At 60.3% G+C, this 14,136-nt stretch overlaps 1 protein-coding gene across 2 annotated transcripts; it reads left to right on the top strand.

The window, feature by feature from the left end:
• Positions 1-842: 842 nt before the first annotated feature.
• On the top strand, positions 843-13,610 carry KIAA1755 (KIAA1755 ortholog). Of its 2 annotated transcripts, none has more exons than XM_064673782.1 (14): positions 843-1,038; positions 3,868-4,065; positions 4,494-5,793; positions 5,902-6,060; positions 6,602-6,725; positions 7,045-7,162; positions 7,342-7,428; positions 7,530-7,646; positions 7,970-8,068; positions 8,313-8,461; positions 9,258-9,396; positions 9,667-9,789; positions 10,393-10,584; positions 10,665-13,610. In XM_064673782.1, the coding sequence occupies exons 1-14, from the start codon at positions 1,036-1,038 to the stop codon at positions 11,649-11,651; spliced, it is 3,795 nt and encodes a 1,264-aa protein (XP_064529852.1). In that variant the 5' UTR covers positions 843-1,035; the 3' UTR covers positions 11,652-13,610. The 2 variants fall into 2 exon arrangements, with proteins under 2 accessions (XP_064529852.1, XP_064529851.1); XM_064673781.1 differs by having other exon boundaries at positions 3,865-4,065.
• The last annotated feature ends 526 nt before the right edge of the window (positions 13,611-14,136 follow it).

Raw genomic sequence — 14,136 nt, 5'->3', positions numbered from 1 at the left:
AGTTGTCTGTGCCCACCATGCCTGGGGCTGGGAGAGTTGTCTGTGCCCAGAACTGGCAGAGCTGTGCAGAGCAGCACTTTGCCTGAGGAGACACCAAATCTGTGGCTTTGGCTCTTACGCTGGTTGTTTTTGTACAGTTCTGGTTGCTGAATCCCACGATCCTGCTCCTCAGTGGGTCCTTCCCATCATTGGAAGAGCTCAAAGTCCCCCGAGAGATACTCACTGTGCTGCTGCTGCACTTTTGGGGCAACTCAGGAACGGGAACTGGGAGCCACGGGATCCATCCAGGACACAGACCAGTGCTGGGGATCACACCAACTCTGCCTGACTGGGGTGGACTGGAAAAGAAGGAAATGCCCCCAGACATTACATGTATGAACACATCTGCACACTTATATACACACATGCACATGCGGCTCTGCATGTTCCCGGTGTATTCCAGGACGCCCTGTCTGGAGCTGCTCGGGGGCCAGGGGACTGCAGGGGCTGTGGGAGGACCCCCAGCGCAGCCCCTCCTGCCACCCCCCAGGGCTTCTTTCTCCGGGGGTCTTACACTCCCTACACCACGCCGTCCCATCCCATCCTGCCAGGGGCTGCTCTCACCCGCCGGCGGGGGCAATCAGGGAGACCCCCCCGGGGGATCCGCAACTCGGGAGCGCACGGGGGGCTCCCGTCGGGGGGCACAGGGAAGCGGGCCCCTGGCCCCCCCCGCCCTCCCCGGGCCGCCCTCGCCAGCCCCCTCCCTCCCCTCCCCCGCCCCGCCCCGCTCGCTCTTTCTTAGTCTTTTCTTTCTTCATCCTTCTTTTTTTTCTTCTTCTTTTTTTTCCCCCAGAAGAGGCGCGGCGGGCGGAGGGGGCCGGGGGGGCCGGGGCTGCCCGCCCCCGCCCGCGGCTCCGGAGGCGCCGGCGCCGGGAAGAGCCGCCCGCAGAGCGGGGACCGGCCGGGAGCCCCGGGCCGGAGAGCCCCGGCGAGGAGGAGGAGGGACGGGACGGTCGGTGCCGCGGCCCCCGGCCCCTCCGCCACTTCCTAGGAAACATGGTAATTTCCTGGGGCATCCCTCTCCCTGCCGCTGCCCCTCCCCGTGGCTGCCGGCCCCGCGGGCACCGGGGGGACATGGGGTGGGCACCGGGAGCGACAGCTGAGGGAGGTCGGGAGCGAAGGTGGAAGGAGGTGCAAAGGCAGAGGTGGATGTGAAGGTGGGTGTGAAGGCAAGTGTGAAGGTGGAGGGAGGTGGGTGTGAAGGTGGAGGTGCGTGCGAAGATGAAGGTCAGTGCGAGGCTGGAGATCAGTGTGAGGTTGAAGATCAGGTGTGGAGGTGGCCGTGGCCGTGGCCCCTTGGGCAGGTGTGTGCGGGGCTGCATCCCGCGATGTTTAGACTTCCCTGCAAAGTTTGTCAGGGGGGTGGAGTGCAGCGAGTGGGTGCTGCTGCGTGAGTTGTGCCAGTGGGGGGGACGCTCACAGACTCTCCCGGGGCCGACTGGCTCGTCACCGCAGCCGGCACGTGCCGTTGCCCCGGGCTATGTGCTGAGAGAGATCCCGCTCTGCCAGGCCGGGCTGGGCGCTTGCATCTCGTCCTGCCAAAGTCGGTGACAGCAAGAGCTGCTGGAGAGAGAGAGGAATTGGTATTCAGGACTGGTCCCAGACTCAAACCTCGCTCCTTCCTGAGCAGGGGGGAGAAAGGAGCTGGAGCTGAGTCACCCTGTGGCTTTGGGCTCCGGTTAAACAACTTCACCGCACCAAAACCCCAAAGCCCAGCCTGACTTGTTGATGTAAACCACTTTAAAAATATGGGTATTTGGGGAGAAATATCAATCTCTATTTAACAGCACTTTGGCTTATTAAAATGGAAATAGCTTTGCAAATGTAAATCTCCTTATGCTCCCTAATGCCTTTGTTCCAGCTCCGCTCCCTCGCAGCGGGTGGAGGGACTGGGATAACTGGCTGCTTTTGGATTCCTACGGGCTCCCGTCCGGCCCAGATGTGGCTTCGCCCACGAACGCAGAGCTGCTGCACCATGGTTACCCCAAAAGCCTACCCCAGTGATGAAGTGCTTTGTGACATTCCATGAAAACATTTTTAGTCAGTCATTCCAGGCCAAAATATTCCCCAGCACAACCCGTCCTGTGTCTGGTGCCTCCATCAGTCCCTGGTTCACTCCTGACATTGGCTCACATGGTCCCTGCCGCTGGATGAAGTCCTGGGTGATAGGGCGAGAGGAAACAGCCTCAAGTGGCGCCAGGAGAGGTTTAGATTGGATACTAGGAAAAACTTCTTCACTGAAAGGGCTGTCAAGCTCTGGCAAAGACTGTCCAGGCGCTGGTGGAGTCATCACCATCCCTGGAAGGATTTAAAAGACTGTTGGAGGCAGGGTGGGCAGTGCTGGCTCATTTCTCATGGCAGCATTTGGAGGTGGATGGATCCCCCTGTGCTGTTGCAGATGGTGACTCCTCATCTTGGTGCTGGGATGGGGAAGAAGCTGAGCTCAGCAGTGCTGGACAGAGGGGTGGTGGGTGCCTGGTTGGGCTTGGCACGGGGGATCAAGTGGCTGCACCAGGGCTCCACTGGAGCAACATGGAGTGGGGTGCTTTGCCCTGCAGCAGAGATTTTCCAGAGAAAGATCTCCAGTCCCTTCTGGGAATTGTGCATAGTAAGACCAAGCGTGAGGAGAAAGGTCCAGTGGCAGAAAGCCTGGATAGGGAACACACTAATAGATCAGGGCCCTGAGAAGAGACTGGATCTCCTCTTGCTCTACCTGGCTCTGTGGCTTCTCCTGTCAGGTGCAAGGGCAGAGATTCCTGCGTGGAGACAGGGAGAAAAAGTCAAGAAGAATTAACCAAGCGTGACTGCAAAGTGCTTTAGCTAAAACGTATTAAAGCTAATTAAGCTGAATTAGCCAGGGCCCCTTTGTCTCTGCATGGGCTCCTGAACCAGGGATTAGTTGCCTGAAACTAATGCTCACCTTGAGCTAATCCCACCTTCAGCTAATTCCACCGGACTTCTCAGGTGCCCTCACAGGAGCACAGGGTTGATGGCAAACTGCAGCTGCTTGAAGTGCCGGACCCAGATGCTTGGAGGATGCTCCTCTTCCCAACTCACCAATGGGGTCCCTTTGACAAGTGTGCCAGAGTCACCCTCATACTGCCTGGAGCACAGCCAGGGCATCACGGGAGCCATGGGATGGCTTCCCCTCATGTAGCAGTGGTGCCAGCTGGGTCCAGGCAGCCGAGAGCTCCTGCAGCACTGGGAGAATGAACTGGGAACCGCTGGTTCACGTGTGGCACAGACCCAGTGTCCTCACCCAGTCTGGGGCAGCTCAGGGGGCTGCAACGCAGCAGAATGCTTCCCAGAAAATGCTTGCAGGAGTAATTTCAAGTTTGGCGAATTCAGCAATGAGTCTGGACCAAAACACCCTATCCATCTTCAGATGTTTGTCCTTCCTCCCATCTGCTGCATTCCTGCAGCGAACTTAGGAGCCCAGCACATCCCCACGCTCTGTCTGGTCTGACTCCGCTTAACCCCTCGGCTGCTGTGGCTCCTCCACCTCCACGTGGCTGGTGGCCGAGCAAGGTGGCCGTCAGCCTTTGGGAGCTCATCCTGGGCTCCTTAATCACTGGGAAATGGACCTGCCATGCTGCACACCCCGCCTGTGCTGTGCTCACTATGCTCCACTCCCAGTTCCTCCCATTTCCAGCCCAAGAAGGTTTGCAGCCCCCCGAGCTCATCAGCGTTGCCAGCGTGGGCATCCCAGGGCCTTGGCAGCAGTGTAGTGCAGTGTGGGATGGTGGGCAGAGGCACCAGGTTGGGGGGGGATGGCATCCCTGCTGCGGGGCTGCTCTCCCACCAGTGACACTTTCCTCCCTGCAGCAGGATGCCAGGTCGCTGGATGCAGCAGTGCAGAGTGCCCTCCAGGCCCTCTACCCGCCCTTCGAAGCCACAGCCCCGACTGTCCTGGGCCAGGTGTTTCGGCTGCTGGAGACCAGCTACCAGGGTGATGGGCTCTGCTGCCTGCTCCAGTTCCTCATCCCGGCCAAGCGGCTCTTCGAGCGCCTGCGGCAGGCAGCCTGTGTAAGCCCCTGTGCCCCCACTGCAGTGCCCCTGAGTCCTGCTCCTGGACATGGGGAATTTGCCCTAATGCATCCTGCCCGCATGGCTCCCTCCCTGTCCCATCCCCTCCCCACAGAGGGGACCATGCACACCCAGCTCCCTGGGAATGCACCAGCACACGCAGTCCCTCTAGGGTCACCTTGTCTTGCTCCTAGAGAGGCTCAAGCAGGGGTTTCCCCCTGTAAGTACGTGGGGAGACTCCACACCCTGGGAATAGCCATGGATCGGGGTGGGCTTGCACAGCTCTGCTGTGGTGACTTGGCTGAGGGACATCCATCGTGTCCCTATGGCGGGAAGCGCAGAGCTGGGCAGTGAGAGCGCGTGGGGCGGCTGGGAGGGCGTGGGGCTGGCAGGGCTCGCTCACGCGCTGTGTTCTTCCTCCCTCCCAGGCTCCCTACTTTAACCGCATCTTTCTCCATGAAGGCTGGCCCTTGTGTCTGCACGAGAAGGTGGTCGTGCACCTGGCACCACTCAACCCCCTCCTGCTGCGCCCCGGGGACTTCTACCTGCAAGCGGAGCCCTGCGAGGAGCACTCGGCGCGCGTCACCGTCAAGCACCTCTCCCTGGACCTGCGCTCGGTGGAGGAGACGCCGGTCCCCGAGGCCGCCCACGCACTGCTCTTCACTGAGGCGTGGCTGGAGGAGGTGAACAGCAGCTGGGCTGGGGACCCCCTGCACACCTGCCTGGTGGCCACCGAGAACGGCGTTACCCCGCTGCCGTGGAGCCGGATTGCCACGCCAGAGTTCATCAACAAGCCCAGGGCTGGAGCCGATGGTGTGCCCGCAGGTGCCCGGCATGAACCTGCTCCTCAGACTGCACCCGAGCCAGCAGGACCCGGCACGCCTGTGCCCCACAGCATGGCAAATGTCCCTGCGCCCTATGGCAACACTGCAGGCACCATCCCAGGCTGCAAGGCCACCTCTTGGAAGTCAAGCCAGGGACGATACCCGGGACTGATCAAGGTGGAGCAGGCTGGGCTGCGGAAGAAGCCATCCACGCTGGCCGTGCCCAGCCTCCGCGAGATCATCAGCCAGAACCTGGAGGGGGAGTATGTGAACCTGCTGGAGCAATCCCAGGAGCAGCTGCATGTCCTAACCAGGCCCCTGCTTCCCGCCTGCCCACCAGGGACAATGGGGGCTGCGGTTGAGGTGATGCTCCCCTGGGAAAATGGGGGACTGGGGGCAGATGCCTGGCCCTGTGGGGGGGCACTGAGCTCAGAGGAGAGTCCCTGCAGCCCGTGCCTGGGGAGGAAGCTGAGCCAGGACCCAGGGCTGCATGGCCCGAGGTGCCGCCACCGTGACTCCTACCTGGCTGCGCTGCAGAACCCGGTGAGCTTCGGCCCCGGGCTGATGGCAGCCATCCTGGAGGAGCCAGATGGCTACAGCCCCGACTTGCCCCCTGCTGCCCACCGTGAGACCCCTGCACAGCATGGGAAGGGGGTCAGCAACCCCACACTCCTCAGCCACCAGCCCCGCCAAGCAACTCCCAGGGTGCCAGCGGAGGCGTTGGCACAGCGGGGCAGCCCCCGGCTCCCCACAGGCTCCAGCCACAAGTTCTCCTTCCTGAAGGGTGCTCGGCTCGGGGCAGCCCCTGCAGATGAAAGAGCCACCAGCCAGCATGAGGGGGCCTGGAAGAAGATGTCAGCCATCTACTCACCCAGGATGGGCAGAGCCAGGGCAGCTGGGAAAGGTACCGTCCCGTGGGGCTGCTGCACTTGATCAGGCACTGCTGGGGCTTTGCCATTCCTTTGCCTCACTGCATGTCACCAGCTCCTCCCTCCTCCATCCCTGTGCACAGGTACGAATGCTGCTGCCCCCGTGGAGGAACGCTCCCTGGAAAGCACCGGCTGTAAGAATGGTCCTCCTGTGCCTGGCACCAGCCCTGCTGGCTGGGAGCCACTGGCCTGGCTGGACCTGCATGCGGGGCTGCTCCGCTCTGGCATTGTCTGCCTGCCAGGTACTGCCGGCACCGCGATCCCAGGGGATGGTGGGAGAGGCCTCCAGAGGGAAACGGCGGGCTGCTGGAGAGGGTGTTCTGGAGGAAGGTTTCAGGGCTTTGCTGGAGGCCAGAAATCCCCCAAGCAGAAAATTTCCTTTCAGCTTGGCAAAAATATTAAAAACATAAATGCAGGCAGCAGAGCAGCTGCCCCGGTCCCAGCCGCCTCGAACCCTCCCACACCATTCCTCTCTAGTGAAGCTGTTCAGTTTTAGCTGCCAAACACTAAACATTTGGCTCCTTCCTTTTCCCAAGAACCAAAAAGCAGTAACAAACTCCACCTTTTTCTCAGGAAAAACGTCCCCAGAAACTCTGGAATGCCAGGCATTCATGTCCAGAGCCCCCCCAGCCTGGCTCTGCCCCTCTGGAAGGACCAGAGGGGCTGCACTATGGCAGGCCCCCGAGCTGAACTGGGGCAGCACCAGTGAGTGCCCTGGCCCCCTGTGGGTTGCTCAGGGCTGGCAGGTGGCTGCCAGAGGGGTCACTCACCCTTTTCCTGCAGGGAGCTCGGACAGGTTGGGCAGGGCCCTCCTTCTGGTGACCACCAGTGGCAGCGCCTGGGGGGCTGCGTGGTGCTCAACTGCTGAGCTGGCGAGGCTCATACTCTACCTCTGCTCCCTCCCCAGGTAAGGGCCAGCAGGACCTACCAGTGATCCCTAGATACTGCCTGGCTCGGGGCTCCTTGGCCAAGTAGATGAATGCCCAACATCCCTCAAATTCTGGTTTGGGCACATCCCCAGGGACCCTGGGCCGTGCCCCTGCCAGAGGCACATGCTCTGAGCCTTTGGCTGGGGCATCCCACAGGGACGAGGTCACTACTTGTGGCTGTGGGCTCCTGCCTGCCGGGGGGTGCAGAGTGTGGGAGGGGGCTTTAAGCAGGTCCTGCCCCAGGGGAGGACCCACACTTCAAGTGCCATCTGCTCCTGCTGTGTTTCCCCTTGCTAGGCGAGAAGTGAGGAATGGCGAGAGGCGAGATCCGAAGGATGTTGGGCTGACGGTCGTGGTGGATGCCAGGAAGCAGCCGCCCGCTCCCGTCTTGTTCTCGGCCCTCCGCTCCATCCAGGTACACTGGGCTCTGCATGCCTGTGCCTGGGGCAGGTGTCCCTGCCAGGACAATGGGCTGTCACTGTGGAGCCCATTTCCCAATGCCTGTTGCCTGAGCTCACTGGGAAATGGGCTCCACAGCGAGTCCGAGGGCTGAGTGTGGGGTTTGCCCTGGTGACTCTTCCCTGCCTCCCACAGAGCGTCTCACCGGGCTGCATCCACAGTGTGCTGCTGCTGGCTGAGAAGGAGCTGGTCGCCCACCGTGAGAGGCTGCCCGGGGTGCTGGTGAGCCTGTCCCTGCCCTGTGGGCTGGGGCAGGAGGGGGTTATTTCCTACTCCAGGATGTGCCTGGGGAGGGACCAGCCTCATGAGCCCTGTGCCTGCAGGTGGAGACCCTGACATCGCTGAAGGCTCTGGGCCGCCATGTCGACAGCTCCCAGCTGCCCCCGGAGCTGGATGGTGCCTTCCCCTACTGCCACGGCGAGTGGGTTCAATTCTTCCAGGTGTCTGTCACCACGCCATTAGCCATCGCCTCACCTCCCCCATGCCCCTCTGTCCCCACCGCGTCTTACGTGTCCCGCACACACCCCTGGAAAAGCAACAGGAAGGTCTGGGAGAGGGGAAGGAAAAGGAGAGCTCTGAGCACAGGAGGGCAGCTCCTTGCTGCCTGCTCCTGCCTGCAGCTGCCCATCTGTCTCCACACTCCCTTCCCCCTCAGCTTTAACCCAGTGCCTCACAGTATTCCCTGCTCTGTCCTGGCACTGTTCCTCCTCTTCCTCCTCATGGGTGACTGTTCCTGCTGACCCACTGTGTGTCCCCCCCCTAGAAGCTGCATCCCTTCACGGCCGGCCTCAGGCAGGCATCGGAGCTGCTGCAGCGCTGCATCCAGGAACTGCGGAGCACCGACACACTGGCAGGGACACGGGTAAGAGGGATGGTGGCACCGCAGCTTGGGGGCATTTCCAAGGTTCCTGTCTGCAGTGCAGCCACAGCGACATTTCCTGGTTGCCTGAAACTTGGCATGACCACTCCCAGACTGGATGCTCCTGGCCATGGGGCTGTTCCCTGTCCCCTCTGCTCATCCCTGGGATGCAGCCCCAGGTACCCCTCCTGTGCTGGCTGAGGCCTCAGGTGAGGTCTCGGGTGTCTGTCCAACCCTCCATCCGCAGGATGCAGCTGCGGGCATCAGGAGGCACCAGGAGCTGATGCAGAAGGTGCTGAGTGACCCACAGCTGGTGCGGGTGCAGCGTGAGGGGGGCTTCGTGCTGGCCAGGCTGCGCAGGGAGGCCACTCGCCTCTGTGCCTCCGACCACGTCAGGTAGGAGGGGGCGGCTTCACTGGTCCAGGGGTGCCAGTGGTGGGGACCCCCAGCTTCTGCCAGCTGACAGAGCCACCTCCCCAGGGTCAGCTCAGTCCCTATGAGCACAAGCTGTTGCCGTGCTCCCTCCTGCTCTGCAAGCCCAGAGCACGCATCTGGCACAGCAGTATGGCCCCCATCCTGACTGGGGAAGGTGCCAGATCCCTGGGAGGGTCTCCTGCTTCAGGCCAGAACGGATCCGTCTCTGCGCTGCGATGCCTCGGGCTGGGCTTGTGAAAAGCCACTAGATGGGGCCAAGTCCCGGCCATGCTGCACTCGGCCGGCCATGCCGTGCTCGTCCGGTGATGTCGCACTTGTCTGGCCGTTCCATACTCATCCAGCGATGCCGTAATCCAGCCATGCTCTTACTCATCCAGCCGTGCCATAGTCGGGTCATTCCATACTCATCCAGTGATGTCGCACTTGTCGGGTGATGCTGCTGGTGAGACTCATCCGGTGATGCCACACTGGTCCAGCCATTCCACACTGGTCTATTGTCTGTGCATACTGGCAGCACTAATCCCACTGCTCCCTCCTGCTCCCTTCCCTCCGCGGGGCTGGGCTGCACTGACAGATGATGCTTTCCCGTCCCGTGGTCCCTGCCTTCTGTATTGCTCCACGGGATGGGGAGTTGTCCAGGTGTGTGCAGGACCAGAGTCAGGAGCTGACTAAGAGACCTGCTCCCCTCCACCCCACACATCCCTGAGCCCACCCAGCAGCACCCGGCACTGACGGCCCCTCTCCTCCCAACCACCAGGACTGGCATGGAGTTGGCTGAGGGGCTGTACAGTCAGCTGGAGGAAGAGCTTCACGACCTGGTGTCCCAATCCAACAGCTGCCTGGAGCGCCTGGAGTTCCTCCGAAAGGTCCGGGAGCTCGAGACCGAGTTTAGCAAGGTGAGCTGGGCGTTCCTGGAGTGCTGCAAGTTGTAGTTGTCCTCTCTGGTGTTCTGTGGCTGAGTGTTCTGGGCACGTTTCCTTTGTTTCCGATGATGACGGAAGCCTGGAGAATAGCAGGATAGCCTGAGCTTTGATGTTCATTATGAGTGACTGTGCGTGACTGTGCCTGGGCTGGGATGCCCGGGCAGGAAGGGGAGGTGCCGTGGCCACACTGCTGCCGTGGCCAGTCCTGCCTGACCCCCTGACCCCTGTCCCACTGTCTCACAGCTCGGGTGCTGGCTGGACGGGGAGGCAGCAGCGCGGCTGCAGGAGATGGGCACCGAGGAGTGGAGCCCCGACAGCTGCCAGGGCTCTGCCAAGCACTTCAATGAGTTCCTGGCCCAGGCCACGGTATGCTTGGAGAGGCTTTTCCGTAACACACGTTCCCTGGGTTCGGAATGAGGCTTCTGGGCAGAACTGGGTGTCCCTGTGCTGTTGGGTCACACTGAAGTTGTCAAGCTGCAGTTGTCAAGCCTAACACTGCAGGGATTCTAGGCAGCCCTGCTCCAGTGAGGGGGTGCCTGCACTATTCCTTAGTGTGTGCTAGGCTGGGACTGCTATCCCCAGTCCCTGCTGTACTCCATGTATGCAGCTCCCTTGTCCTGCAGAGCCTGGGCATCCATCAGACAACAAATAATATGGTGATGAGGATCTGTTCTTCCCACTCCCCTGGGTGTGGAGGCCCTTTAGTCACACACACCGCAGGGAGAACAAGGCACAGTGATCCCACTTGGGACAGGAGGTGCATTTAATGCATTTTGAGCCAAGCCAGGGCAGAGCAGAAGTTTGGAGAATCTCTGTTCCCTTTGTTTCTTCTCACTTGCCCAGAAGTGTTTCCCATCCAGCTGTGATGGTGATGCTGAGTGCTGACCTGCAGCTCCTCACCCTGGACACACATCCCAGGCCAGCACCATTCCCAAATGTGGAGCTTGTTCCTTCCTGCCATCCCTGCAGGCTCGGTACCAGCACGGCCTGACCCTGTGCCGGGAAGTGGCTGAGGTCCGAGACGCAACATTTCCCGAGGCAGATGCCTTCCAGGTGGCTGCAGCCCTTTTCCAGACGAAGCTGATGAGCTTCTCCAAGCAGCTGGAGCGGCGGCAGGCAGAATGGGAGCTGCTACAGGAGCTTGCCCAGTTCTCCAACAAGGTGGGTGCAGCGGGTCTTCCCCTGCAGGACCTGGTGCTGCTGGTGGAAACAAAACCAGCTGCTGTCACCTCCTGTTGTAGGTCACGGGGCTGAAGCTGGACTGCCGACAGTGCTCGGCCCAGGCACAGCGTGGGGAGGGCCAGGCACTGAGGTGCCTGCAGAGATCCTTCCAGAAGCTCTCGATGGAGTTTGGCCTGGAGAAGCTGCAGGAGATGAAAGCTCAGGTGCGCAGGATGCAGAGCAGCCAAGGGCTGGCAGCCTGGACAGAGGCACGGCACAGGTACCAGGAGACCCGGCAGGTCCTGGAGGAGATGCTGGCGGAGCTGCAGGAGGCCTGGGGAGTGCAAGCCAACAGGCAGGGAGACTCCTCCAGCCCCCCCAGCCCAGAGTCTGAAGCCCCTCGCACAGAAGCCCCCGTCTGCAGAGCAGCCGCCAGCCCCCAGCCAGTAGTGCTGGGGGGTCAGGGGGTGGCAGAGCAGCCACAGCCCAGCCCTGAGGGGCCAGGACAGCGCCAGGGGCCAGGGCAGCCCTGGGCCAACTCTGCTCCTGGCCCCACACTGGGTGCAGAGCCGAGTTCCCCACAGCCCTGCTGTCAGCTGGGGCCTGAGGGTGCCCACACCTCTCACCACCGTGCCTCTGCTGACACCCCCCTGCCCAAACCCGAGAGTGCAGCCAGCCTGGGAGCCACAGGACACCTCGCCCCGGAGCGCAGCCAGCCCCCTCGGAGGCGTCCCTTCACGCTGCCTCCCTGGATGCGCTTTCCAGGTGCTGACCAGGCACGTCCCACCGCTGTGCCCCATGGGACTGCCTCGGATCCCAGCACACCTGGCCCACCACTGGGGCCACAAGCAGAAGCTGCTCAGTACTTTCAGGTTTCCAGCCAGAGCAGTTTCTCCTCCGAGGACTCAGACTCACAGAACTCCGTGGAAGAATCCCCAGCAGTGAGCTCAGCTTTGCCCCAGGATCTTCAGAGTCCCAGACCACCCTGCCCCTCTGAAAAGCCCCCTCAGATTGTTTACCTGGAGAACCACCACACTGAGAGTCTAGCTAAAGCAAATGCCAAGTAACCAGTCCCTCCAGTTGAGGCTCTTCCTGTCCAGCTGTGGAAGTCTCAATCACCAACTGGATGGGACTTCCCACACTCAGAAGTGAGATGCTGGGGACTCTTACCCAACCTTCAGTCCCAGAATCTTTGGTTCCCTATACTTAGTGCTCTCCCTGCTGTGAATTGGCAGTAACCCTATCACCAGCTCATCAGATTTGTTAATAATCTACCAGGCATGTAGCAATCTTCCCATAAAGTGCCTTTATCCTTACCAGTGCCAGCCTCATCTTGGGCAGCAGGGAAGGTTCCCACAGTCAGCAGCTGTGCCTGGAGCATCCCAGGGGAGTGCAGACCTGTGCTGAGGTGTTCCTGCCATTGACTGTGGCCACTCCTCCGGGTGGTTTTACCATCCCCTGCACCAGCTGATCCCCATCGATGGGCCTTGTGTTTGTGTGCTCATTAACACAGGACTAATGCTATTAACGTTAATAAACCTGAAGAGAAATACCTGGGGTACTCCTTGTGGAGAAGAGCAAGAAGTCATGTCCTGCTGAGAGCCAGGTGCTGGGCTGCTCACCTGGGCTCCAGCTGCTCCCACCGCCCCAGCCCAGTGCCCACGGGCAGCCAGTGCCACCACAGAGGCCCCCTGTGCCCCTCACATGGGCTGCACCCACAGCCTGGCTCTCCTGCTTGCTGCCAGCACCCTGTTCCTGCTCAAAGGACCCTTTTGTAAGGGTTAAGTGCCTCAGTCTCTGGTTCCCCCTCCCAGTACGTCGAGGATGGTGTCATCCTGCCCAGCCTCCCCACTCTGTTTTGGGAACGCACTGCCCTGGAGCCTTGGGGACCCATTCGAGCTGGGTGCGACCTTGCTGATCCCAGTCCAAAGAAGCCTGGGGTCCCCAGAGATCCCATCCCCGTGGGCGCGTCCCCCCTGCCATGCACTGCCTGTTTGGGCACCCAGGAGCAGGCAAAGGCAGGCAGGACCCCGGCTGTCGGGGCCAGGAGCTGAATGGCCACCCCCCTGGGCAGCGGCAGCATGAGCTAATCAAGAGACATCGGAGGAGAAGCAATCTCTCCCGTGGAGGCTGTTCCAGAAAAACACTCTCCTCCTCCCAGCCCGGTGTGGTCATGGCTCGCGCCCTGCAGGATGCTGCTCCTCGGCAAAGGGCACTCGCCCATCCCAGTCCGGCTGAGCATCACTCATACCCCCCTCAGTCTTGTTTTTGCCAGATCCCGAAGCCGAGCCCCGCTGAGCTCCTCTCTGGAGGCTGCGGCACTGTGCTCCTCCTGTCTGGGTCATTAACGCATCATTAACCGTTGGAAGGTGGACCCCAGCCCTGCACCGTCACAGAACTTCCTGCCTGTCACCACTCCTAGTCCTGCCCTTTGTCTGCCCTTCTTCTTTCAGTTCTTTTGAACTCCATCTTCCCCAATTCAGCACTGATTTTACTACTGGCACTTCCGTCCCTCCTCCACTGAAATCCTGGTTGCTGAGTCCACCCCATTCTTTTTTGGCTTAAAAGTCATTGTCTTAGACACCCTGAACATGTCTGCATGTCCTGGATGAGCCAGCAGGCTTTGTCCCATTCTCCAATAATGCCATGTCCTGAATGGCACCAGGGTCACCCAGCCAGGACATTTCAGCTCTTCATGTTATGACATGTCCCTGGTCCCCATCCCTGTGCCGGCCTTACTTGCCTGCTCCCCATCCCCACACATGTGGCCAGTGCAAGCCATGCCCACCTGGATGGCACACAGCACATCACAAGAGCCAAAAATCTCTTTTCCCTCCAGCATCACTAAGACAGGCCTAACAGTTCCCTCGCTCGATTTTCTGCTCTGCTGAGAGCTGATCTGCTGCATCCCCCCCCCCCCATTACAGTTTTTAGATTGGGGGAATAGCACTTTCCAGTAAGAAACTGAATCATTCTTCAAACCAGATGGAATTATGATTCTTCTGAATAAAGCAATCACTGGCTTTCCTGTTGTTTTCTTTTTACAAAAGTAAAATAAAAAAGGATATTTTGCAAGTCCTGAGATTAATTGATAACACAGGGGGAATTTCTGGCCCCTGGCTGGAGGGTGAATCATTTTCGTGGAAGAGGCCTGCACACTAGCTGCTCTCAGCCCCCACAGCTGGGTGGGCACAGCTGGATTCTGCCTACCAAAAAGTGTTTTGCAACATTCTGCAGAAATTTTCTTATCTCTGCTGATCCTTCAGCACATGATTTACGACTCCAAGTTTGACCAATTAAACCATAACCTTTCCAGAAAGGCAAGTGCAGGAGTTAATCAATGTCTCCTTCCCCCCATGAAATGGCAAAATCATTTGTCAGGGGCTGGCAGGGGTCCAGGTTGGTGGGGGTCCAGCAGTGCTGGGGCTCAGGGCATGGGGCTCAGGCAAGCCTTGGAGGGGACCTCCTGCAAGGCCCCGGGGAATACTTTTTTCCAAAGGAAAGAAAGTTCATAAATGATGGATGCAGAAGATGAAAAAGCCTGGAGAAAGG

Source organism: Pseudopipra pipra, chromosome 17 (genome assembly GCF_036250125.1).
Source record: "Pseudopipra pipra isolate bDixPip1 chromosome 17, bDixPip1.hap1, whole genome shotgun sequence".
Lineage (NCBI taxonomy): Eukaryota > Metazoa > Chordata > Aves > Passeriformes > Pipridae > Pseudopipra > Pseudopipra pipra.
The sequence above is the reverse complement of the archived record's forward strand: the minus strand, read 5'-3'. Positions and strand labels throughout refer to the sequence as shown.

Excerpts from the sequence above, each read along its gene's own strand:
- KIAA1755 (XM_064673781.1), top strand. Across the intron at positions 4,066-4,493 it reads GCCTGCGGCAGGCAGCCTGT|GCTCCCTACTTTAACCGCAT; the intron begins GTAAGCCCCTGT and ends CCTCCCTCCCAG. Across the intron at positions 6,726-7,044 it reads TACCTCTGCTCCCTCCCCAG|GCGAGAAGTGAGGAATGGCG; the intron begins GTAAGGGCCAGC and ends TCCCCTTGCTAG.